Source organism: Rhodamnia argentea, chromosome 1 (assembly GCF_020921035.1).
Source record: "Rhodamnia argentea isolate NSW1041297 chromosome 1, ASM2092103v1, whole genome shotgun sequence".
Taxonomy (NCBI): Eukaryota; Viridiplantae; Streptophyta; class Magnoliopsida; order Myrtales; family Myrtaceae; genus Rhodamnia; species Rhodamnia argentea.
The window spans coordinates 33,671,473-33,695,060 of NC_063150.1; the positions used below are offsets into that span (position 1 = coordinate 33,671,473).

A 23,588-nucleotide genomic window follows, 5' to 3' on the forward strand; every position below is an offset into this window, starting at 1 on the left:
CAGGCCCAAAATTATTCCATTGTGTACATTAGAGGCCAGCTGGTTTGACAGTGCTCCCTATTAAGTGCCAACCTCTGAATTTTTTTCACCCACTCAATTATTGCTTTTTTTTTTTTTTGGGTCCAACCACCAATCTGAAAAAAAAAAATGGATCCGATTGGTGGTGGTGGGGGGGAGAAAATCGACAGCGAAGGCCATTGGGAATTCCTGATTCCGTCAAGCAAGAAAGAGGTTTCAAATTGAAATTTTACTTGGTTTGGTCAAATTGCAGCTCACTCTCTAGGGGGTTAACAACAAATGAAGGGCTTAGATGACATTGCTGAGGTCCCGATGATTAAGGAGTAGCTATTCCCTTCCTGGGTTCAATCAAAGCAACGAGGAGATCGGAGTTTTGATACGGCGGATGAGTTGTTCGGGATCCCTACATTCACAATGCGTCCCATTTTATAGAGCGGGTCCGCGCCATAGGATAGCACGACTGGTCGAAGGAAGGAGGGATCTGCATCGTCCGTGTCGCGCGCTTCGCTTTAACGCATGTTGCTACAAATCTCATTTGTGTCTGTATTGACATGCAGAATGCGACTCCATCTTTATTGTTATCTGATTAATCAATTCTTCAAAGGATTTATCGGACCACACGAAATAAAGATTTGAGTAATGAGCGGCCGATTATGTCTTCAACTTAGAATTGATTCGCAAAAAATTGTTTTCCCTTTTCGTATAAAAAATTCGTGGGTTTCGCAATGATTTTTTCCGGAAGGAAAATAAAAGGAATGACCTTAATTAAGGTCGTCGGACCGTCAAGTCTTTGGGAAAATTAGATGGAGTTATAACAAAGTATCTGATCAATCGCATTGTGGGTAATGTCATATCGGTCTTCACTTGCTAACAAAGCTCAGTTGATTATACGATTTTTGACGACACGTGACGTAATAATTCCCGAAATTCAATGAAATTTTGATGAAGTTACCTCCCCGCGCCGTTATTCCAAGTGAATCCGAATGTAGTGGGCTTCCACTTTCAAGCCCATTTACGAAATTTGTGGGCTTTGGCCCACTTGGGACTGGTGAAATCGCTATCTTATTAATTAGCAAAATTCTCCTTCCCCCCATCTCTCTTTCTGCCATTGAAGCAAAAGCTCGTTAGTGCTGTGAAATCTGCCAAATTCTCCAGCGGCAGCTTTCTGCTTCGCTCTCTGGAAAGTTTCCATTGTCTTTACATCAGGTAAGCACTCCCGATCGGGTGCATATCTCGACGTGTTTCATGTCGCAGCTCGCCGGCTCGACGTACTTTTCCTCGGAACATGATCTTCGCTCTTTGTTTTTTGGAGATTAGTTCGCATCTTCATTTGGATCGAATCGACCGCAACTGCGGGGGATGAATTGCTGTCCGTTTCTCGAAAATCTCTTATCGGCCAAGGATGCTGTTTTTTATGATGGAAGGTAGGTTTTAGTTTCGCAGTAACCTACATTGCCTCGATGACAAGATTCCCCCGTTGGCAGTGGTTTAATTTCAGATACGGCGACGAGGGCATCGATAAACCAGTACATCCATCCGAAAAACACGGCCATTTCGGAATCCATGTTCGCAAACCAAATCATACAGTCTCATTCTTTCTTCCAATTACAGTTTCGTAATCCCGAATTTGGATCGCGCTGCTTATGTTAGGCATGAGAGAGAAACTATGGGGTGTATGATGGGATTCGCGGAGAAATTCGATCCTGAGGTTGATGGAGGATCCTAAGGACAGAGACCGGGGAGTTCAGACAGCATCCTGCCAAGGATTGGGGTAGTAAGACCGAGGAGATGTGGAGCTATCCTCTGCGACCCTCAATGCCCGGCTTGCATGGGGCGTTCAAATAAGCCAAGTCCGCGGCCGGGGCCTCGACCTCCTTCGCGAGGCTCTCATCGGCCTCCCAAATGATTTCTGAGGTTCGGTGTTTTCGAGCGAATGGGTTGGTGCGAAGTAATTGTGGAAGTTGATGTAAAATTTCATGAAGCATCAAGTTCTTATGGCAAGCGTACTGACGTTGCTTTGCTGCTCTTCTTCATTTATCTAGTAGGCCTGAACTTGGCCTGTAACTTATCGATCAGCTGCTGAATACATGCCATTGAACTCACCCTTTTGTCGATGTCGCGTGTTTCTTGAACCGACTATGTCGCCGTTGAATCGGTGGATATCTATTTTCCCCTTCCATTACAGTGACAGGACAACCTGTGCATGCCTTTGTTGTTTCAAAACCGAGGTTTTACATAGGAAGTTCAGCATGTCATTGTGGCTGCTCTGCATTTGCTTCTCCTTGTTGCCGAATCACACATTGTTCCTAAATTTCACCTTTCATCTCAGATGTCGTGGTTCGGCATGTGTGATTATGATACTCATGCATCTCTAGTTTGAACATTGGTAACTACTTAGTGAGTCGGACTGATGGTAGACTTCTTTGTAAGGTAATGTTTACTCGCGACGGCCTCATCAATTGGTGAATACCGATACATCTAGCAGTAGTCTCCAAATGCTGCCATGTGATACATGTAAACCGTCGTCTTAGCATTCGCGTGTATTTTTCTTGTTTAAGCTCCACTACTGTGCAATGGAAACAAGAAATTACTGGACAGACTGCATGCCTTCAGAGGAGACGGAAATGTTCAGTTTAGTATTCGCGGAAATCGCTTTTCTTTTTTCTCTCTGCAGTACTCTCAATCTGATGAAACATTCAAGTGGGTTGGTCATGTGACAGGGTCGATATGGGTTGGCCTGTATCAAGCATTTGTTTGCTGTATCTTTTGCTTATGGGATTTTGGTTTGGACCCAATCCACCCTTTTAAAGCAGACAAGACTCTTTTTCACCTATGGAAGAAGGTTCAAGCTTTTCCCTTTGTATGCACTTAAACTTCAACCATTCATAGGATTTTTACCCTCGGTAATACGACAAAACAGAGAGCCTTCACTTGGATGACCAGTGCCCGTCCTTCCCTTGGTTTTTACTTCTCAGACGGGACTCTGGTGCTCGACCCCGTCTGTACGACCGCAAGGGTCCAAGGTTTGTTGCTTCCGACTTCCGAGCACACAGTTCCTCAGAAATGAAGATTGAAGACGATGATGCACGCACCATTTGGACAGCAATGATAAACCCACCTGAGCTGGGTCGCCGATTTTGCAATGATTTGAGGTTTGATCGACAAACATTTTACCTGCAAGCCTTTTTTTTTTCTTTCAGTCCGCATGATCTGCACAAGCTTAACATTTGGGAAGAATCCCCTAGTATCAACGTAGTTATTCACATTCACCCACACGAAAGAAAGAAGAAGACACACTTCAAATCGGCTTTTCACTACATTCAGACACAACTTTTTCCACTTTTTACCTACAACCCACTAGATTGATCGCAAACCAAGCCCCGTGCAGCACCGCACGTCATCAATCCGACTCTGAACTCGAAGCGGGATTAAGTGGAACCTCGACCTCACCTTTCTTCTCCGCTTCCGCTTCGCAGCATTTGAATGCCTTGGCGATCTCATCAATTGGGACCAACGGCAGGTAGCCAATCACAGGATAGCCCTTCCGCTTCGCGTCCGCGACGACATGGTTGTACTTCTTTGACCAGTGAGCGGCTGTCGGCACGGTCAGGTCCACCACCATGTGCAAGGGCTGAACCTTGTTAAGCCTAACCCAGACCTTCACGCTTTGGTCCAGGAGGACCTGCTTCGACTCTGCAACGGCGTAGTGCAGAGCTGCGTGCGGTCCTCCCGTTTGAGCCTCGTTCACGAGTCTCTGAGCCTTCTCGGCAGTCATCAGAATCAAGTGATGGACTTCACAAGCGATGCGCTTGGCAAAGGGCGGGGCATGCTTTTCGAATTTGTGTGTCGCTTCATCGACCTGCAACAAGTAAACAGCAGGTGACTACTTCAGCTTATCCGTATGCTGACATTCCTTCTTTAATACGTAAAGCTCTAACCAATTTGTTGGCCCTTTGAAGTTCACTTTTTCATATGTTCTGGAAGTACTACGTCGAATTTCTAACACATTAGCAAGAGTTCGGGAGTTCAATCCATCTTGACATGAATCTCAAAATCCCCTAAAGTCACTAGTCCAGTGACTGCATCAATAATCTCTTCTTCAGATGAATGCAACTTTCTTTGAAGAGACTATGAAATCCAAATACAAAGGCACAACAAATGCTACTCAATCTCAGAGAAGTGCTCAAAACAAAAGTGGGGACTAACCAAATCATATGAAAAGCGCAATGACGCCTGGAGAATTTCAGGCTAGCTCACTCGTCAGACCGGTTCAAGATCCCAAAAGATAACAAAACTCGAGTGTTTGAGTTCATAGTTGACTGATGATATCTCGCCAACTTGAAACGAATTGGGTCGGCTTGAGCAGTTGTCGAGTAATAGCTTAACTTAACTTAACTGAAAAGTTCTTCAACGTCCTTCGAGTTAATAAGGAAGACGATCTAAGCGTGACGACTCATGGGAAAGGGGGAACAAGCTAAGTAAAGAGAAGAGAGCAGGCGCCTTTCATGGCTACATGAACAGCTATCGACTTAGGGGGAAAAACATGATTAACAGAGCGTACACTCGTGCATTATGCAGCTCAGGTAACGATGAAGAACAAATTTGACGGTCGCTGCCGGAAAGAAATTGCTAAGTAACCGATATCGAATCTTAAGACCCTTCATAAACCTTGATCGAGTCACTCCGATCGAAGAACAGAGATTTCAAGCAAAAGACTCCGGCGATCGAACATAAATCAAAACAACCAAATCAAACACAAGCGGAAACTACTACCTTCCGATCGGCGAACACGAGGAGATCCTCCGGCACGCCCTTAAGTTTCTCGTAGACAGGGCCCATGACGGCCGTCACGGCTCCCTCCACGGTCGCCACCGCCGATCTCAGAGGCCCGCAGTTGCCCTTCGCCCGGTCGTAGAGGCTGGACACGAAGACCAGGGCTCGGACCGCGGTCAGCCTGACGAACCCGAGGTGCTTCAGCTGGCGATCGGTCTTGGTCTCGCAGTTATCGGCCTCCATCTGGTTCATCAACAACAGAAAACCAGCTACGAGCTCAGATCACGAGCGAAGAAGAAGCAGATTCGGCGCGATGGCCATGATTACCTTCAGCTATGCGCTCGAATCAGAGAGGCGTTTGCTTCGGGCGCTTCGCTTCTGCGTGGGATTCGATTCAATCAAGAGCTCTCTCGAAAGGAGTGAAAGAGTGTGCGTCAGAGAAGTTTCTGGGTGGCGCAGGTAGGAAGTTTTACTTATGGTTGGAAAACAAGGATTAAAAAAAAATAAATAAATAAGGGAAGTGGGGCACCATTGGGGTCGATCGGACGGTGGAGATGGGTGGCGGGAGGGGCCCAGCTATGTAGGTTTCCACGGGGAAGTAGAGGCTTCGGAGAGGACACGTGGCGAGATCGTGACGCCAGCTTTATTTATGATCCCAGGGACGCATCGTACAGTGGATGGAACTCGCGGTTTCGGAAGGCCACCAGGATTGGGGAGGGGGAGTTCGTCGACCGAGGCAGGTGACCGGGGGGCCCCACCTGATTTGGAATCTTTCTCGATTTTCAAGAGTAATGCCAAGAGCATCGCGGTGAACTGATGGCAGCAGCTTCGGGGACTTCTGCTGTAAGAGAGCTCTTCCGTGAGATTTACAATGAATTTTTATCACGGTAATTTTTGATTCGTTACGGAGGTATTCGTTATAACGAGCGCTAAAGAGGGTTTCTAGGGTACTCATCGACTGCAATTAAAAGTCAATAGAGATGAAGTCCTGCTGATAAAGAGATTGCAGCACGAGGATGTTAGTGTTACATATGCAGGGTTCAACTTTCGTACTTAAAGAGTCGAAGATGAAAGTTAGAGATAAAATGGATAAAAAAAAAGTATAATTTAAAAATAAAATTCGTGAAATTCATTTAACCAGTTATTCGGCATATGCTCTCAAAACGGTCATAGGATAAACTATCGTCGTAACTATAATGCGGTGATGGTTACAAAAGGGTAACATTGTAATGGTACGAGATGATAATGACGCATTATTATTTAGGAAGCTTCTCTTCGTACTCCTTTTGTACCGTTAACTTAGAACTTACATATTATCTTGAGATTATTAGCACGTGATCGGGTCGATCCACATTCAACTTTTTTTTTTTGGTCGAAAATCCACGTTCAACTTCAAAGGGTTTCAAGTAGTAGGCTAAGAACCCATTCTTGCTCGGTACTAGACGAACTCTATACATAATTAATTCGATGACTCATCAATGCAAGCATGTCGGTACGAACAACTCCACTAGAAAAAAGTCTCGACCTTTATGCACCCGGGCTTGAGTCCACAAAGGCCTAGGGCGGGATACCGATACTAGAGCTCGAATTCCCAACAACAGGGCATGGATCCACAAAGGGCATGCCCGAGTCCACTTGAGGCCTGCTCGGGACCACGGTGCCCGCCCTCAACTCTATCAAGGTCAGGCTTGGGATTGCTAGTGCCCCTAATACTTGGCACCCTGGTTGGGGTCCACCGAGGCCGAACGGGGACTCTAGTGCCTATACTCGGTTCCTTGTGCGCAAGTTAGTTGCATCCGAATAATGTATGTCTGTTTAGAAAAATCAAATTAGGTTTTTCATACTAAACGACAAAAGATATTTTTCAATTGATTTTCAAATTTTAGCTAAATACCGAAAATTATTACAAATTTCTTGAAAAATAATTTTTTAAAAAGCTTTTTCTGGAAATGTCACGTTTGTGGCGGAAGCCACGGAAGGGTTCCAACTTCCAACCTACCCGGGGCGTTACGTCATAGGCAACGAATTTCCTACAATTGCATGGTGAAAAAACAACAATAACTACAACCGACAGTCGTACGAGACCTAATCCTCTTTGTAAATCCTACAGAGGTGAATTGACTACTCTCTTGTCCTAATGACGAGGACAGCCAGCAACAAGCGTCCGCGGGGATAATGTGTTCGACTTCGAAGTTAACGTCGTCACGAGTTCACACCGCGAATCGGGTCGTGAATCTCAGAAAATGAGACCCCGGTAAAGATTAGATTAATCAGGATGGACCGTTGACGAACCGGTGGGCTGAAGAAATGCCACGGATTATGAATTGGAATCAGCCGAAGCTCAAAAGTTGCCGGGATCACATTTCGCCCGGCTTACAAGAGAGAGCACACCTAAAAGCGATTCGCTTGGGGGCAGGTACTTGTGAATTCTCGTTATCGTTTACACAATCAGCTTGGACAGTCTTGGCTTACCCGGCGTCTCCCCGAAACCCTCCCGAAATTGATTAGGACATGAGTTAAGAGACAAAAAGCCCGCATCTAGACATGGAGAAAATTATCCAAAAAAAGTCCTAAACTTATTACATTTTTAACAATTCAATCGTAAAACTTTTAAATTTTATCAATTGAGTGCTAAATATTTTCACGTTTCACCGAGGCCATCGTGGCTGTGGGGTGAGGGGCCTGCAAGGGCTTCATTGCCTTTGTCCAGTGGCGCTGGCAAGGAGGGCCCGGCAACCTTCTCCAGCCACTTCCAAGAAAAAAAACAACAACAACAAAGAAAAGACATGGAAAGGAAAAGGAAAATAAAAATAAAAATAATAATTCAAAAAATATTAAAATATGATTTAAAATTGTCTAAGTCGGTGCTAGTCATGCTACGTGAGACGAAATGAGCTATTCCAGGCCAAAATGGATCGAATTGACTCAACTGGTAAAATGTGAAAATGTTTAGGACTCAATTGATAGAATTAAAAGGTTTAGGACTGAATAGATAAAAATGTAATAAGTTTAGGAATTTTTTTGGACAATTTTCCGGATAGACATGATAGTGCGAATGAGACATCTAGGCCTCTTGAAAAGGAGTTACGTCGCATGGTATGGACTTTTAAGACGGTGTGTTTCGGCGAACAAAATTACAATCGGATCGGACGTGAGATAACTTAAACAATTTCGAAGTACGGCGCTTAAATCCCCCAATCAAATACTACGTCCAAGTCTCGTTGTTGTGCAGGTAAAAAATCAGCGAATTTCCTTTGGGGGCCAGCGGTCGATGCCTGAGCCATCAGATCAATAAGGACCTCTCCAGGATCATGGAACGGAAATTGCATCTTGAATCATGAGCCACCTCTCGGGGAAGAAATTGCCACCCAAGCAAGGACTTGCCTCCCCAATTCCGCCGATAGTACCGACTCTAGAAATCGAAAGGCGCCAAATTTTAGCGTACGCTCCTAGGTTCAAACTTAGGGGTACAGCAGAAACTTCAGAGAACTTTCTCAAAAGTTTCAAAGCCATGGGGAAGAACGCAACTGCCCTTCAAATTCCTGTCCGGCTGGTAAAATGTACCCCGGACCTTAGATCACTTCTCTCTCTAAGCTAGCCAAAACTGAAAGATGACTATACTGCTAAGCCGAATCTCAACAGAGCCATCTTCTGTGGTTGCTAGACTGGCACAGTCGACGAACTGTTCTGTGCGGGGCAGAGAGCGCGCGAGCGAGGGAGCATGATGAATTGGGGGTTAGAGCTTTTCTGCTTTATTTCTTTTGCATGTGATAGCTAATTGAATTTCCAAGGTGACAAGAGTTCATGAAAAACTCTCCCCCTCTCTGGACTACAGGCAACTACCATTCATGTACATGGAAAATACTTGAATCCCAATGATATCCTTTTTGAGTAACCCTAAACTGCTCTCGGAAAATTTTCAAATTATTGATACATCGAGACCCCTTTTGATCTCTCCTCTTCTGTTTTTCATCAAAGCTATTTTATTGCACATTTGGTCCCCAAAAACACTCAAAACAAAGAGAAGGGAAATATCCTAAAACCAATAAATTAATGTTACAGACAAATAAACAGACAAAAAGCTGCCTGCTGGGAAGCGAGAAGCTGAAATCCATATTCAACGCTCACCTTTCGAAAGGATTGCCCCTCCTTGTGTTTAGAGGATAGACGGCAGCAGCTATTTTCTCCCGGAGATTGTATTTCTTTGCAATAAAAGGCCGGACATCTTCGACGCTAACTAAGCTTTCTAGAAATGGCAGTAACCGAAGCAACTCTTGATCCGCTTGATCGTCAAACCAGCTCTCAATGGGTATCCCATTGTCCACTTGGAATCCAAATGCCTAAGAAAAAAACGTAAAAGAATAAGAAATTGAGATAAATAGGTAGTAATGTCCTGATTACACAAGAAAAAAATATAAGATAAACTAAAGTCAGTTACAGGTAATAGCAGAATTGCGACTATTGTAAAAAGCAGCTTTACTTATTCCATCTTTTTGCTTCTGATAAGCAACGTGTACACAGTGATTAAGCATTATACAACTACCTTCATTTTTAGATAAAGTCAGTATAATGTATTGAAAACAGGGATAATATGAGCGTTTCATGGAGTTGGATTATATATTAAGTTCTCTATAGTTGAAGCACAAATGACCCTTTAGGACAAGCAGCCAATCTCATACTGAGCTACCAAACCCTAATTGACCACAGTTTATGTATATGTCTTCCCAAACTCAACATAAGAAAATAAGATAGCAGCATCAGGAAATAATTGTCCTATATAAATACATCAGAATTGGCAAGAAAAGGATGACTATTCATTTTTCTCACATAATGTTCTAAATCATTGCTCAAAAGTTAAGTGCACGCAAGAAAAAATCTATCATTTAATAGTAAGCAACAGCATCTCATGCTACATTATCAGGACATCTTGAATCAGAAAACAGCATAGTACCTCCAGTAAATGTAATCACTCTTTTAAGTGGTCGATTAAGTGATTTCTCAGGATCGCATTGAAGCAGACAGAATACAGGCCAAATATGATATTATCACCAATTTTAAAACTCTTGCATGGGAAGCATAAAATCATCGAAAGCATTCTGATAAGATAATGATAGTACATCATAGTACCTGCGGAGAATTATCAATGATAATGACACGTGCCAGGTCACGACCGAGGACGGATAAGTCTTTTAGATAATTTCCCTCCACATAAACACAGGAATCACGATAGACTCGGTGACGAAATACTTTCCTTTTCGGGTCAAGCACATTGAGAAGCTGCTCTGCATATATACTCTGACTAGCTGTGAATATTATTATCTCAAAAAGACCGGAGACTCTCTCCATAAAATCTCTTAGATGAGGACGGCAACGAACATAGACAGTATGCTCTTGAAGATTAAAATTAACTGGAAATGTAAAATCTGCATCCTCACAAGGTTCTAGAGTGGAATGCACCAAAGTTTCTGCAAAATTTAAAATATCAAACAAAGATGAGCAAAATCACAGTAAGTTGACTAATTTAACAAATATTAACCAGCATCAATGTAATAAGCTAAATCAGTTAAGAACATCCACGTGCTGAGAGAAAATTGGTGATCCTCAACTTTAACAAAGAGGAATGACTGACCAATGCATTCTTTCATTCCACGAGCAAGGGTAATGACCAAAAGACCAAGAAAGATATACGAAAGTTCAAGCCAGCAGTGCCTTGGGACCAACTTCTTAACAAAATTGAAGTTGTCCACAGACAATCATTGAATAAAATGTACTAACTGATAACAGCTGGAGTATCAAGAAAGACACCAATGATGATGCAATGGACATTGAAGGGTACATTACCAGAAAGACATACATTTTATTGAGACATTAAAACTTACAACTTTTGAAGTTTCTAATGACAATGAGAGAATTCCTGGCTGTTTTATTTCTAAATTAAAACAGCCACATGATCACAAAGGTTACAAAAGGTAGCAACAGACAACTGAAACTGATAGTATTGGTTTTAAATAATTTAAATAGGTAATCTTGCTGACACCAAGTTCAATAACGTACCATCCAAGTCCAAAACAAGTGTGGTAGAAGGACAACTTCGGGTCTGCTTAGGTAGCAACATTCGCCGAAATGTTGGGACAACGGAAGACAAGTCTGGCAAGTTTTTTATGAAAAAATATGGATCAAAGTCATCAAGCTCGTCATAATCATCATCTTCCACACATATGTCTGTTGTAATAGTTTCTTGACCATGCTCATCAACACATTCAAGCTTCGAGTTTTTCATGGCAAAATATATGGCCGAAACTTCAGATGAAAGGCTGGCTCCTTCAATATCCATACTGTACTGGGAACTTAAAGCATTAGTATCTAGACTAAGCATCGTATCACCATTGCTGGCACCTGAATTTTCAGAGGACATATTTTGGTCCATCTCAACATAATTTGAGCAAGTCATACTCCTTGAAGTTAGGTTATTCTCACAAAAATTCTTCTCTTCCCGTGAATAGCATCCTGAAGTTTCATGAACAACATGACCATTCTGCACATCACCTTGGAACTGCTCCGTGCCACAGCGATGATGATTTATTTCTTTCTCAATTTGATAGAATGTGACCGGGTTTTCTAGAGAAATGTAGAAGACAAATATTAAAGAATGAAGTTTGAAGTTCTAGAAGAATACAATGACCATTAACAATCAACAGATAATTAAAAAATCTCAGGTAGCAGAAGAGATATAATTTTTCCTTCTACCTTCATCAGCAAGCTCCCTGTCACCATTTCTAGACGAATGAAAAGCAGGAGAAAAAATGGTCTCCAAAACAAGATGAGCAGCTCCCTCTTGAGGACCCTGATGCAAAATCATCTAAGTGCTCAAACAAGAGCATGATACTCAATCTTGCAGACTAAATATACTATTATAGTCAAAAGTCAGCACTATATAAGTCAAATAGGAAAAGTTGAAAGAGGGAAGAGAAGCAGCAATTCAACTGAAGCAAAGTTAGAGCGATAGAAAGAAAAGGACAACAGGTCAAATCCTGATTACCATGACCTGAATAAACTCAACCAGAGAAGAAACAAAAACATAAATGTTCCAGACAATGGTGCTTTAACGCTAAAATCAAAGTTCAAATAATTGCCCCTCTCCATCCTGCGTTACTTTTCTTTTCTCTATTTCCTCCAGCAAGCAAGAAAATATTTCTAATCTATATTACCACTACATGTATTGAACGACAAGAGGACAGCTATCCTGATGCCCCAACAAAGACATCATCACTAGAAAAATAAAGAAAAGCCAATTTTCTCTACACAGGAATGCAGGTCTGTACAATGCAAATGCTGGTGGCAATTACCTTACAATCGAAAGAAGCATCCTCAGTCACATCACGGTCCAAACAAGCATCAGAACTGAACCTGCTTCTTCCATTCACGCTCTTTAAAGCAAGGGAAGCGTCGTTCTTCTTCTGAGTAATGCCAGCTAAAGTAACAACAGGAAAGTCAGCGATTACTTAAATGACGGGAACTTTTTAATCATTTTTCATACCAGATTCAAAGTTCACAATAGAGCACAGCGAATACTAATAAAAGTCAAGAGACATTAGCTGACATGGCTCATGCTTGAGTGAATAAACACGGAACACAAAGCTAGTGCCACGATGATTTTTATACAAAAAACACTCCTCCCAAAACTTAAAGAAAATAGTTGTGATATAGCTGCTAGCAACTACAAGTACTATTTAATTTCAAGAGGAAAATTGCACAAATCCAAAACCTTATGTAAGGAAGGCAATCAAATCTTCTACCATTCAATTCGTTCAATTACGTTCAAAACCTTAATAAAAAAGTGTGATTCAGTACTAATCCTTTCAATCAATTCAATTCAATCCTAAACATTCATTGAAAAGAGATAGTGACTTCCAAAACTTATGTTGAGAAGTGCGATTTGAAGATGCCACTTCGACAAGGCTTGATTGCATTTTGAAAGAGGTTTAGAACTTAATGGATCCAATTGAAAGATTTAGGACTTGATTGCATTCTTTAAACAAGTTTTAGGACTTTCGGTGCACTTTTCCCGACTTTAAAGGATAGCCTCAAAGTTTGCAAACCACGACCACAGCTAAGCCTTGTCACTCTAAGTGGACTCGCTCTATGAACCATTTAAACCCATTGCCTTGAAGTTCAAAAACATCATATTGCATGACCATAGTATCCAAAATCTGCAACAAATTATCATAATCAAGAGATCCGACAATACATAATTTGATTGGATTAGCAACAATTTGATAATGACAAATCGGTGCTTTAATGACATTATAAGATGTCTGCACAGGGGGTACCTCAAAAGACTGCTTCGCTGTCTTTTTAATATATTATCCATCTTTAACAGTGCGCTATTGCTCAATGCATGTGTATTTAATTCCTATAATTTTTATAATAAGTAATGAAGTCAAAATTATTATCAATACACTGCATAATCACTTTACACTAACTAAATCTATTTTTTTTTTTTTTGGTCGGATAACTAAATCTATCTTACTAGACGAGAACAAAGCAAACATGCAAGGACCATAAGTAGTATAAACAGTTTAGAATTGAATAAATACAAGGACCACGCAGCATTTTTCCCTTTTCAGTTGTAGCAAGTCAGTGTCTCTACAGGAAGTAGCCTTATGATAATACTGAATGGTGAGCTTTTTTCTCTTTAACAGCAGCATTCTTCCATTGCGTTTTACTGGATGTGACACGACTAATACTTCTTAAATAGGACGCTGCTTACTGATGAGAAGTTATGAAGCAAATTATTTGATACAATTGCAAAGGGCGTTCACCATACCTCTCAAATGACCAGTAAAACTTTGAAAAGGAATCGCTTCTCAAACAATTGGCAAGAGATAACTTGCGTAATTGAACTCATTAATAAAGCACTAGCCACAGCATCCAAACTCAAGGCAACCTTGTACCTTCTTAACTATGCAAAAGGGAAATGAGGACAACTTACAGCTCCGTTGCCTCCTAGGCGAGGATGTAATCAGCTGTGATGCTTTCTTATCAGCTATTTGTGCATTTTCAGAATACGACTTCTGAGATCTAGTTACTCTAGGACTGGCATGATCTCTAGCAGCGATTCTTGCAGATCCTTTTCTTTTATTTTGCATTGTTGTACCAGGTAGAATCCTCCAGTGTAATATGCCACTTCCACTTTAGAGAAAATACTTTAGAAACAGTCTATTCCCTTCCCAGACCCAAGAAATAAGTGCTGTATCAGTTGGGCCCCAAGAATCTTGTGAAAACTACCAACTGCAACAATTTACAAAATCATAGAGATTAAATAAGGGATACAGATAACTTCAGCCCTTCTCCACGATAAAATCAAAAGAGAAACGATAATCTGCCCTCACTTCCTTGTATCTTAAAAGACAATTTCCTTGAAATAGATACTCCAACCACGTAAAATGGCATTTAACATAGCAGAACCCCAAGTTTGAGGTGAAAACCCGACAAAGGTCACAGGATTCACAGTTCAAGTATGCTAACGCCGCTGGAACTGTAGAGCTTGAATGAAACAACAAGAAATGGCTCCTTAGCACGTATAATCATTCCATCGCAATAATTGTCTCTAAAAATCTGAAAATGTTCAAGAAGATGGGTTTATACCATAAGTAGCAAGAAGTGAACATTCCTCAGGAGCAAAGAATCGACATGTCACTAACAGTTCATAGCTCGGTCAAGAATAGCAATTTCTGACCAACATGTTTAACCAACCTGTGGAAGTTATCGCACGCAAGCAGGCAATCCCTCAGCTCAGTCTTTTCACAGTAAAGCTACAACTGAAACCCTAGACGACAGGACACTGAGCATTCTCGCCACAGCTCAACGCATGCAGCTACAGACTTGCTCATTTCCAGCTGAACTAGCCTCAATTCGGTCACGCAACCAACGCATCGAAACCCAAACAGCAGAAACGAAGAACAAGGCCGACCGATCGCTAAGGTCTGAGCCAAATTGCGCACAGCAGCGAAATCCGAAGCATCAAAAAACCAACACAACACGAGAAAGCGCAGAAACAGCAGCTACGAAGCGGCAAACCTGAGCGGATACTCGCTCGAATCCCCGGAATCGTGCTCGAGACCGGAGGAAAAAAAAAATTCAAGGAACGAGGACTCCGGAAGAAGCAGCCGGAGAAAGGTCGTCCCTGCGAAGGAAACCAGAGCAGATTTTGAGTTCCCCGGTGCCGGAAGCGAAGGAGGAACGCGAAGGTGGAGCGAGCCGGAAGCCCTAACCAGTGGAGAAGAGAGAAGTGAAGAGGCTGGCTTCTTTGGTTCCCAAGTTTTTCCCTCCAAAGAGACGATGGAGAGGGAAAACGAAAAACGGAGAGAGAGAGAGAGAGAGAGAGATGGGCGGAAATTTTTCCTTTTTTATTTTTGGGTTTGTCTGAACAGTGGATGTGTGTTGAATTTGAGTAGATCGCAGTGCTCTTCTGTGCTTTTCACACGAGGGGGGCATTCAAAAATGGATGCATAATTCCCAAATTTCGGAAAACTTGTCCGTATGGAGGGGGGGCAACAGCTCGACGCGCTCGGGTCTCGATCTGAGCGTCACTCGCTGGATCTGGTGGACACGTGTCCCGATTGACTTCACGTCATTGGGTGAAGAAGGCCCGCCGTCGCCATCGTGCGGTGACTCCCTGCTACGAGAATTTCTATTTTCATTTTTCGGAAAAATCCATATGAGCGCACTTTTTCAAATAAGGGGCACTCGATTTTGGTACGGGGCACCCTTGCTTGGCCCTCTATGGTCATCGCCAATCGCCGGCCATCGCCTAAGATCGATTGACCGTGAAAAGAAAAGAAAGAAAAACATAAAAAGAAAAAAGAAAGTAGAAAGAAAGATCAAATCAAATAAAATAAAGGGCGAACATGCCCTTGATAAATTGGTAAGGTCGGATCCTTTTTTAAGAGCGATATGACCAGGTTCGACCCTTATTTGAAATAAAATTCACTCCATGTCCTTATTTGAAAAAATGACGGTGCTCCAAATCTTTATTGCAATAAGATTCAATTCAAATTTTTATTTGAGAAAATGAGGGGGCTTTTTTTTTTTTGTTGCTAAAATACGCTCTTTGAGTGTGTGACATATAATTTTATTCTAGTGATTTCTCTTGTTATGAGCTTGTTTTGTTTTGAAATTATTTGGAATTTATCTTGATTTGATGCTATGCTCTTTGAATGGAGATGTTTCTCTCTTATATTCGAGAAAAGTACATGAAATTTTATTTTAGCAAAAAAAAAAAAAAAGAGCCCACTCATTTTCTCAAATAAAAATTTGAATTGAATCTTATAACAATAAAAATTTGGAGCACCGTCATTTTTTCAAATAAGGACATGGAGTGAATCTTATTTCAAATAAGAGTTTGAACTGGTCATATCGATCTTAAAGAAGGATCTGACCTCACAAGTTTGTCAAGGACACTTTCGCCCTTTATTTTCTTTTATTTGATCTTTTTTTTTACCTTCTTTTTCCTTTTCATATTTTTCTTTCTTTCCTTTTCGCGATGCGTCAATTTTAGGCGATGGCCGGCGATTGGTGATGCCCATAGAGGGCTAAGCAAGGGTGCCCTCTAAAGCCACCGATGAGAGTTAAGCAAGGCTACCCTCGAAACCCACGGGTGAGGGTCACCTCGCCGTAGCCAACGAGGACTTGTAAAAGGCAACCCTTTTCAGTGGCTGACCATGGCTTGCAAGTTAATTAAAGCTCTAAAACGACGTTGGTTTGACATGAATCTTAGTTTTTACAAAAAATAATAATAATAAACTAGGTTAAAATTTTGTAAAAAAGAAAAAAGAGGTAGAAATAAAAAAAAACACACACACACACAGAAAAGCAAAAATCCGGGCCCTTCGTTGTCCCTCGTCTGGAGCCAACGTTGTGCCCCTCTCTTGGTTATGGCAAGCGCCGGCGGCTCTCGTCTCGGGTCGGCGCGGGTCGTCGGCAATGGGGCGGTAGCTACGCCTCCCTCTTGTATTTTATTTATTTTCTTTTGAATTTTTCATCAAGTTTAACTAAAATTTAGGTTAAAATTGTCTTTAGAAGAAAATGCTCTTGAATCGTCGAAATATTTAGTCGGCCGACAAGGTTAGACCCTTATTTGAAATAGCTACGGCTACTTTAGAACTTTATTTAAAATAAGATCCATTTCATGTCCTTATTTGAGAAATAAGTGTACTTTAGACTCTTATTTGAAATTTTTTCTTTATTTTTTTATAGGACGTAACGTATAGATTCCTGTGTTACTAAAGGCCACGACGACCCCACCAGGAATGTATGAGCTTCTGGGCAATGTGCCGGGTGGAGGGGAGAAAGAGGGTGGTGTGGAGGAAGTAAGGACTCCAACCACATGTTGAAAATGTCTCCTTCAAAGGAACCTAGGTTAGCGCGGCGGTGATGGCGGGAGGCATTCGGGACGACGACGGCAACGACGGGCGGAGGCAACCGGTTGACAGGAGCAGAGGGTGGTGGCGAATGGCGAGGAGTGGGCAAGGTTTTTGTTGGACATTGCTATAAGAGTACTTTCGAAAAAAGGGTTTGTTCGGCCTTCGAGTTTATGTTTATTAAACTTGGAGTTCGACGATCCTTCCACAAGGAACAAACGGGATCGGGCCAAGCGCGGCCGGGTGCATATTGGTTCATACAGCGGGCCAGTGAAATAAATCAGTTTCAGCGTCGGATCTACACCTTAGTCTCGTGGGCCTAGCCCAACACCAAAAGACTTTGCATGCATATATCCCAACCCTTGACCTAATTTAATATTTCTTTGCTAGGCACTGCTCTTTTTTCTTGGAAAATCCCAATTCAGTCCATGTGGGTTCGTGACCGGGAACCTTTTTCTCTAGTGCGCCCGCGCGGCATGTCCGGCAAGACACCCCGCGTCGGGTATGAACTCGGAACCAATTGAAAAGTAGTTCGGGATGCATCAATCGACAAGAAGCGAGACTTCACTCAATAGCAGATAGAGCGAAATTCGATGACCTAATTGTAAGATGCATCAAAACCCAGTAACTAGTTTGTTAATCGAGGACCATAATAAATTAGGGGCGAAGGCCTTGTGAACTAATATATAGTAAAAAGGGCAAAAGCACGGCAGGAGTGCCAATATACGTGTACGGCGCTCACTTTAGTGTTAATACTTGTTTTAGATCACTTAAATATCAATTTTTTTGAAAAACGGTTATTTCGGTGCCAACTTCGGTGAGTTTCGTTGGAAATTTGATGTGGTATTTACGTGGCTTGCCGGAGCTTCTAAGTCGGCAATAAAAAAAATCAAAATTTAAAAACATTAGAAAAAAAATAAAATAAAAATGTACATTGCAGCGATGATGGCTCTCGCCCCCCACCATCGCTAGCAACGGCCGGCGAGGGTGGGGGATGGTCGAGGGGGTCTCCGAGCCCTGGCGACCCCTGCCGAGGCCTCGCAAATCCACAACAAGGCTCAACCTCACCCAAGTCGTCGGGTCTCAAGAACCCCCCTCGGCTATTGCCGGCGATGGTGGGGGTGACGGCAATGAGGCTTCACGGCCCTCGTTGCTGCAAACTCAAGCTTCATTTATTTTTTTTAGGCTATTTTTCTATTTAATTTTAGTTTTTAAAAAAATTTAATTAATTTTAAGTTGAACAGTCCACATGGAAGCCACGTGGGTTGATTTTTTTTAAAAAAAAATTGACATGTAATATTAAAAAATTAATAAAAAAAATCACGTGTCTTGGTTGGCCGAAATTGGTACTTAAATAATTATTTTTGGGTGGAATTGATCTTGCGGTGATCGTTTTTTATCTTATTTGGCATTTAAGTGATCTGGAAAAAAATATTGACATCAAAATGAGCGTCGTACATAAATATTGATACTCTTGCTGTACTTTTACCTAGTAAAAAGCTCCTATACATAGGATCCAACGGGGAACAACATTTAGCCCGTCAGCCCAATTCCACCAGAGAGTTCCAATGGCCATTCGCTTCTTACTGTTCTCACCATTTTACGGGGTGGGCCAATCCCAGACCCACAACGCACATCAATCGGTCACTCAGCTTTGGAAGATGCCGCCAGCTGGCTGCTCCGCTTTATAAAAACATGCCAAAAACATTGCCGACATGTCCAAATTTTTGGTGGAGCATTAAGCGTGTTAATTGGAATTACTTTAGTGTTGATCAAAGGCTAAAGGGCTTCGCCTTTCATGCTGCCTGTGGGAAGATAAGATGGGGAGAAAAGAACAAGGAAAAGACACGGCGGATTCGGACTATCAAAAGCCAAAACTTTTGGATTTAATGTCCTTTACTAAATCATGCAACGATGGAATTAACAAGGTAGCAAAGGATTCGTCCCAAGAGCATCTTCCTGTCGTGTTCATGCATTATTAGATACATTAATCATAGGATTTCTTTTGTCGATACATTATTCAGTCCGTACAATAAGCGGATCAACGACCACTAATATCCCCAGTGGAACATATGAATCTTAGTCGAGAAGTAAAGGACAACACAATCATTTTGAGGCAAGTCAAACAGTTCGTAGAACGGTAGAAGTTTCTTTTCCCCTTTTATAGGATGACTTTTCTCGGAGTTAGGTGACGCCGATACTTTGAAAATCGATGTTCTATATTAGGTCTTCTCAGACAAGTGCCCCGAGGCCGAGGGGACTTGCTTACTTGACCATGTATCGCTATTTTTGGAGGTGATCGAGTTAGTTTAATGCGAAAATATTAGGTGGGCCGATCTTGTCACGTAAGGGGTAGGACACTCCGTTCGGCACTCGTCACCTGTCCGGTGGGCCCACCAGTCAGATCCGATGTGTCCCGATCCCTTGTGGACGGACTCGTGTGATGCAAAGTTCTCGTGGGATCCACCTTCAAAACCATAGAAAAACTAGCTTGAGCGCTTATGAACCGATTGTACTGATTTTGGAGACTTGGTGTGGTCTGAGATGCATCCGTGCAATATGTCCGGATAATCCTGCTTACCAAACTATATATTCTGAGAATATTTTTCTCAACTTAACTAGTCAAACTGATTAATTTACAATTAGGTTAAAAGGGCCATGGAAATACCACATCAGTACATCTCAGTACTAATTTTGACATTTTGGTCCGTTCTCTCTCACCACCGACATTGCTCTCATATATTTGAGGCTGATCCGAGACGAGGGATGGCACGGCAAAACAACGGGTTCCTCATCTCTAAGGACAGTCTCAAGCATTCCGAAAGATCCACAGGTTTCATCGGAACCCACTCGAACCGATGAAGAAACCGCGCTAGCCACAGCTGCACCACGGCCAACCCCATCGCCTTGCCGGGGCACACCCTCCTGCCCGAGCCAAACGGAGCGAGCCTCATGTCCGAGCCCATGATCGACACGTCCTCCTCGATGAACCGGTCAGGCCTGAAGGCCCACGGGTCCTTCCATATGGCCGGGTCATGGGTGATGGCCCACATGTTGACCATCGCCATCGTGCCAGCTGGGATGAAGGTCTTGCCCACGTGGACGTCATGGACAGCCAGGCGGGCCCATGAGAGAAGCGGACCTGGTGGGTGCATTCGAAGGGTTTCCTTCACTATGGCTTGGAGGTAAGGTAGGCTCAGGATGTCCGAGTCTCGAACATGCCGGTCTTGATCGACATGCATGTCAAGCTCTTGCTGGGCTCTAGCTTGGATCTCTGGGTGCAGAACCATTCTCGCCATGATCCACTCGAGAAGAATAGCGACTGTATCCGTCCCACGAAATATCATCTCCTATAATGAATGACAAATTATGAGTCATCAACAGTTAACGCTATTTTCATTTGACGTGACATGCTAAACTCAAAAGGAAAATGACACTATATAAAAAATTTTACATGTAATTTTGTATTTCAACACAACTCATTGCTTCCATCAATATTAGTAATAACTTGTCATCCTTGTCGAATTGGACATTAATATCAACATTCTTTCTCATCTATTATTCATGGGAGGTAGTAGAGATATCTTTTGCCGAACCCTAGCTCTCAAAAGCGTACTACTTTTTCTTTGTATGCTATAAATTAATTACCAACCAGAGAGAGAGAGAGACAGAATAAAGTACGTCGATCAACTTTCCTCAAAATCTATCTCGTGAGAAAATAGGAGAAGTTTGAAAATAGAATAATGAACTTGACATTTGCAAACATTTTGGTTAAATGCATTGATCTATATAACTAAATTAAGAACATTGTAATTGAAACTCGATCATGGTCTCAACAAGAATTCGAGATTAAAGCCTGCTGTTGCACCATGTTAACTTAAACCTAGATTAAGGTTGTCTTGCAGAGAAATTTATAATGGTCAGAAAACATTTTAATACCTTATGGAAAACACAAAGAGGAGAAGGTATATGCATGAAAATAACTACTGAAGAAGACAACCTACGTACGGGGCGACAGACACTCCCAGTGAGTGGTGTCTTGTCGAAACGATTCTGTCCCAACCCTAGAAAAGCATCTAAGCCCCTAAAAAACAAAGGAGGTCTAGAAAAGCATTTTCTGCTCGTCTTTAGAATGGGACTTTGAATTGACTTCATGATTAAAGATTATATATACACGTACAAACCCCATGCATATATATATAAACAAGAAAATCAGAGCTTATAAAGGGGGAAAGTCTCAAGAACGGACCAAGAAAAATGGACGCTAGACACGAGGACTCTTTCTTTCTTTCTTTTTTTCATTCTAAAGAAAGAAAGCTAAAGGGAGCACGTAACTTTTTAATCATCGGTCAAATGATTTTGCGAGTGCTTCTTTTGAATATTTATGCTGACAGTTATAATAAACTTATTGAGCCTCGATGGATATGCAACATGGTTAAAACTTCTAGAGGAAACTAATACTTTCACATATGCCATAATATTTACACGTTTAAGATTGTTGCGGAACTTTTCTTTTTTTTTTTAAGCACAATTCTTCACTTTCTAGTCGTCTACATCCGTGTAAAAACGAGTAATTATTCGCATTTGCTTGCACATGCACTAAAAAAAAAAAGTAGTAGCACATAGAGTCTATTCCGAGTCTCACCTGAATTTCATCGGATCTAAATATGGTCCAGCAAAATTCAGCTATTCATAGCATATGCATCCAGATCGTGCAACGAGTTTTCTTGTGCAATAATGAACTTTGGAAGCAAGAATGATCGAAAATAATGTAAAGATGGAGAAATTAAAAATCATCCTTACCCACAAAACAGCAACCATGTCCGAATCACGCAGCCGCTCCTCTTGAGGCAAAGATAGCAAGGCACTGAGAAAATCATTGCCGCCATGAAAGGTCCCGCCTCTTCTCCTTTCTTCCACAATCTGACCCACCAAGCTCTTGACCCTAATGGCGAGCTCGTGGCACCTTCTCTTCACGCCATGGAAGTCCAAGAACCTTACTGGGATATGATCCTCCCAGTTGAATTTTGATATCAACTCATACCCTTCCTTGACCATATTGCTTAGCAAAATCTCTCTCTCCGACCCTATCTCACTCCCAAACACACTCCCTAGCATGTTCCTCTGAGAACCTCCTTGCAGTACCCCCCTCAGTCCCACAAACCCTCTCTCCGCCATCTCCCTCGACACCCTCGCGGACATTTCCTCGGCCAATCGCTCCCGGAGACCCGCAAGGCCGCCGATCCTCCTCGGGGAGAACATGTGGCTTGCTGCGACACGGCGGAGGTGGCGCCAGTAGGCCCCCGGGGGGGCAAAACCAATGGCCCGCTCGAACATGAGTGAGCGGGCTGACTCCTTCACGGGGCGGTCCGAGAAGGACGAGTGGTGGAGGATTTCCTTGGCGGTGCTGGGGTCGCTGCTGACGATCACTGCAGTCGGGCCGAGGCTAAGCACCATGAGGCTCTTTGCACCAAGTGAAGTTGCCAAGGAAGCTAACTTTCTATGAGCTAGGGAAGAAGCCATTTGAGGTATGCTTCCCACAATAGGCCAACCGAGTGGTCCCTTGAGCTTCGGGTGACCTTCATGGTGGTGGCTCTTCCATGCAAAGCCACCGGGGACCAAAAAGTAGTGCAACAAGGAAGGAAAGAGAGAGAGTAGTGAGAGAATGAGCGGAGGATATGAAGATTGGCCTACCATGACAGAGGAGAAAATCAAGAAGAAAGTGAGGTTTACTAGCAAGAGGATGTTCATTATGATTAATTTTGTTGATAAATATGGAAAATGTGTGTGTGAGAGAGAGTGATTCAAGCTGATCTTTAGAAAGACCGCCTCCGGAATTGTCTAGAGATGGACGTTTTTCGAGTGAGGATCTCGTGTGAGAATAGTTTTTTTGGGTAAGGTTCTCGTGTGAGAATAGTTTGTATATATAGAGTACATGAGAGTGATTGTGGGTTGAATGTCTGGTTAGTCTTTAACCAGGGTTAGTGTCCTCGTGTTTTATGTTTGCTTCTACTCCAGAATCATTGGAATCTTGTCAAAGATATGGTAAAATAACAACACCAGAAATCTAAATTCTGTATGGGTGGTGAACTTAATTCATGAAGTGATGCAATGAATTCTGGAATAATTTATAGTCAAGTCGTTTGACTACACAGATAGTACCGATACTCTCGACATTCGAACTAAAGTGAGCTATCCCATTTAGATTTGACTCTAATGCAAAATATACACGAGACCAACTTGGCCAAAGCATCGTTTATCATATGAATCTAGTATAGTAGAAATGAGGTAGAATTGAGTACTTGATACTTTGGCAGTCATACAGGCTTTAACATGTGAATTCATGTGAAGATGATTCGATTAGAACATATTACT

At 42.3% G+C, this 23,588-nt stretch overlaps 3 protein-coding genes across 5 annotated transcripts; all 3 read right to left on the reverse strand.

The window, feature by feature from the left end:
• Positions 1–3,354: 3,354 nt before the first annotated feature.
• Positions 3,355–5,257, reverse strand: LOC115738898 (REF/SRPP-like protein At1g67360). 2 transcript variants are annotated; one of them, XM_030671693.2, is made up of 3 exons: positions 5,119–5,257; positions 4,792–5,034; positions 3,355–3,877 (listed from the first exon to the last, which is right to left on the reverse strand). In XM_030671693.2, the coding sequence occupies exons 2-3, from the start codon at positions 5,032–5,034 to the stop codon at positions 3,419–3,421; spliced, it is 702 nt and encodes a 233-aa protein (XP_030527553.1). In that variant the 5' UTR covers positions 5,119–5,257; the 3' UTR covers positions 3,355–3,418. The 2 variants fall into 2 exon arrangements, with proteins under 2 accessions (XP_030527553.1, XP_030527552.1); XM_030671692.2 differs by having other exon boundaries at positions 4,792–5,257.
• Positions 5,258–8,718: 3,461 nt separating this feature from the next.
• LOC115738897 (CTD small phosphatase-like protein 2) lies at positions 8,719–15,226 on the reverse strand. Of its 2 annotated transcripts, XM_030671690.1 has the most exons (8): positions 15,066–15,226; positions 14,872–14,977; positions 13,784–14,082; positions 12,138–12,262; positions 11,539–11,635; positions 10,846–11,409; positions 9,919–10,256; positions 8,719–9,131 (listed from the first exon to the last, which is right to left on the reverse strand). In XM_030671690.1, exons 3-8 carry the CDS (start codon positions 13,938–13,940, stop codon positions 8,916–8,918), a joined length of 1,497 nt encoding a protein of 498 aa, XP_030527550.1. In that variant the 5' UTR covers positions 13,941–14,082; positions 14,872–14,977; positions 15,066–15,226; the 3' UTR covers positions 8,719–8,915. The 2 variants fall into 2 exon arrangements, with proteins under 2 accessions (XP_030527550.1, XP_048131396.1); XM_048275439.1 differs by having other exon boundaries at positions 14,872–15,204.
• Positions 15,227–19,728: 4,502 nt separating this feature from the next.
• LOC115738848 (cytochrome P450 78A4-like) lies at positions 19,729–23,060 on the reverse strand. The gene is made up of 2 exons (XM_030671591.2): positions 22,017–23,060; positions 19,729–20,563 (listed from the first exon to the last, which is right to left on the reverse strand). Exons 1-2 carry the CDS (start codon positions 22,962–22,964, stop codon positions 19,949–19,951), a joined length of 1,563 nt encoding a protein of 520 aa, XP_030527451.1. The 5' UTR covers positions 22,965–23,060; the 3' UTR covers positions 19,729–19,948.
• Positions 23,061–23,588: the final 528 nt, after the last annotated feature.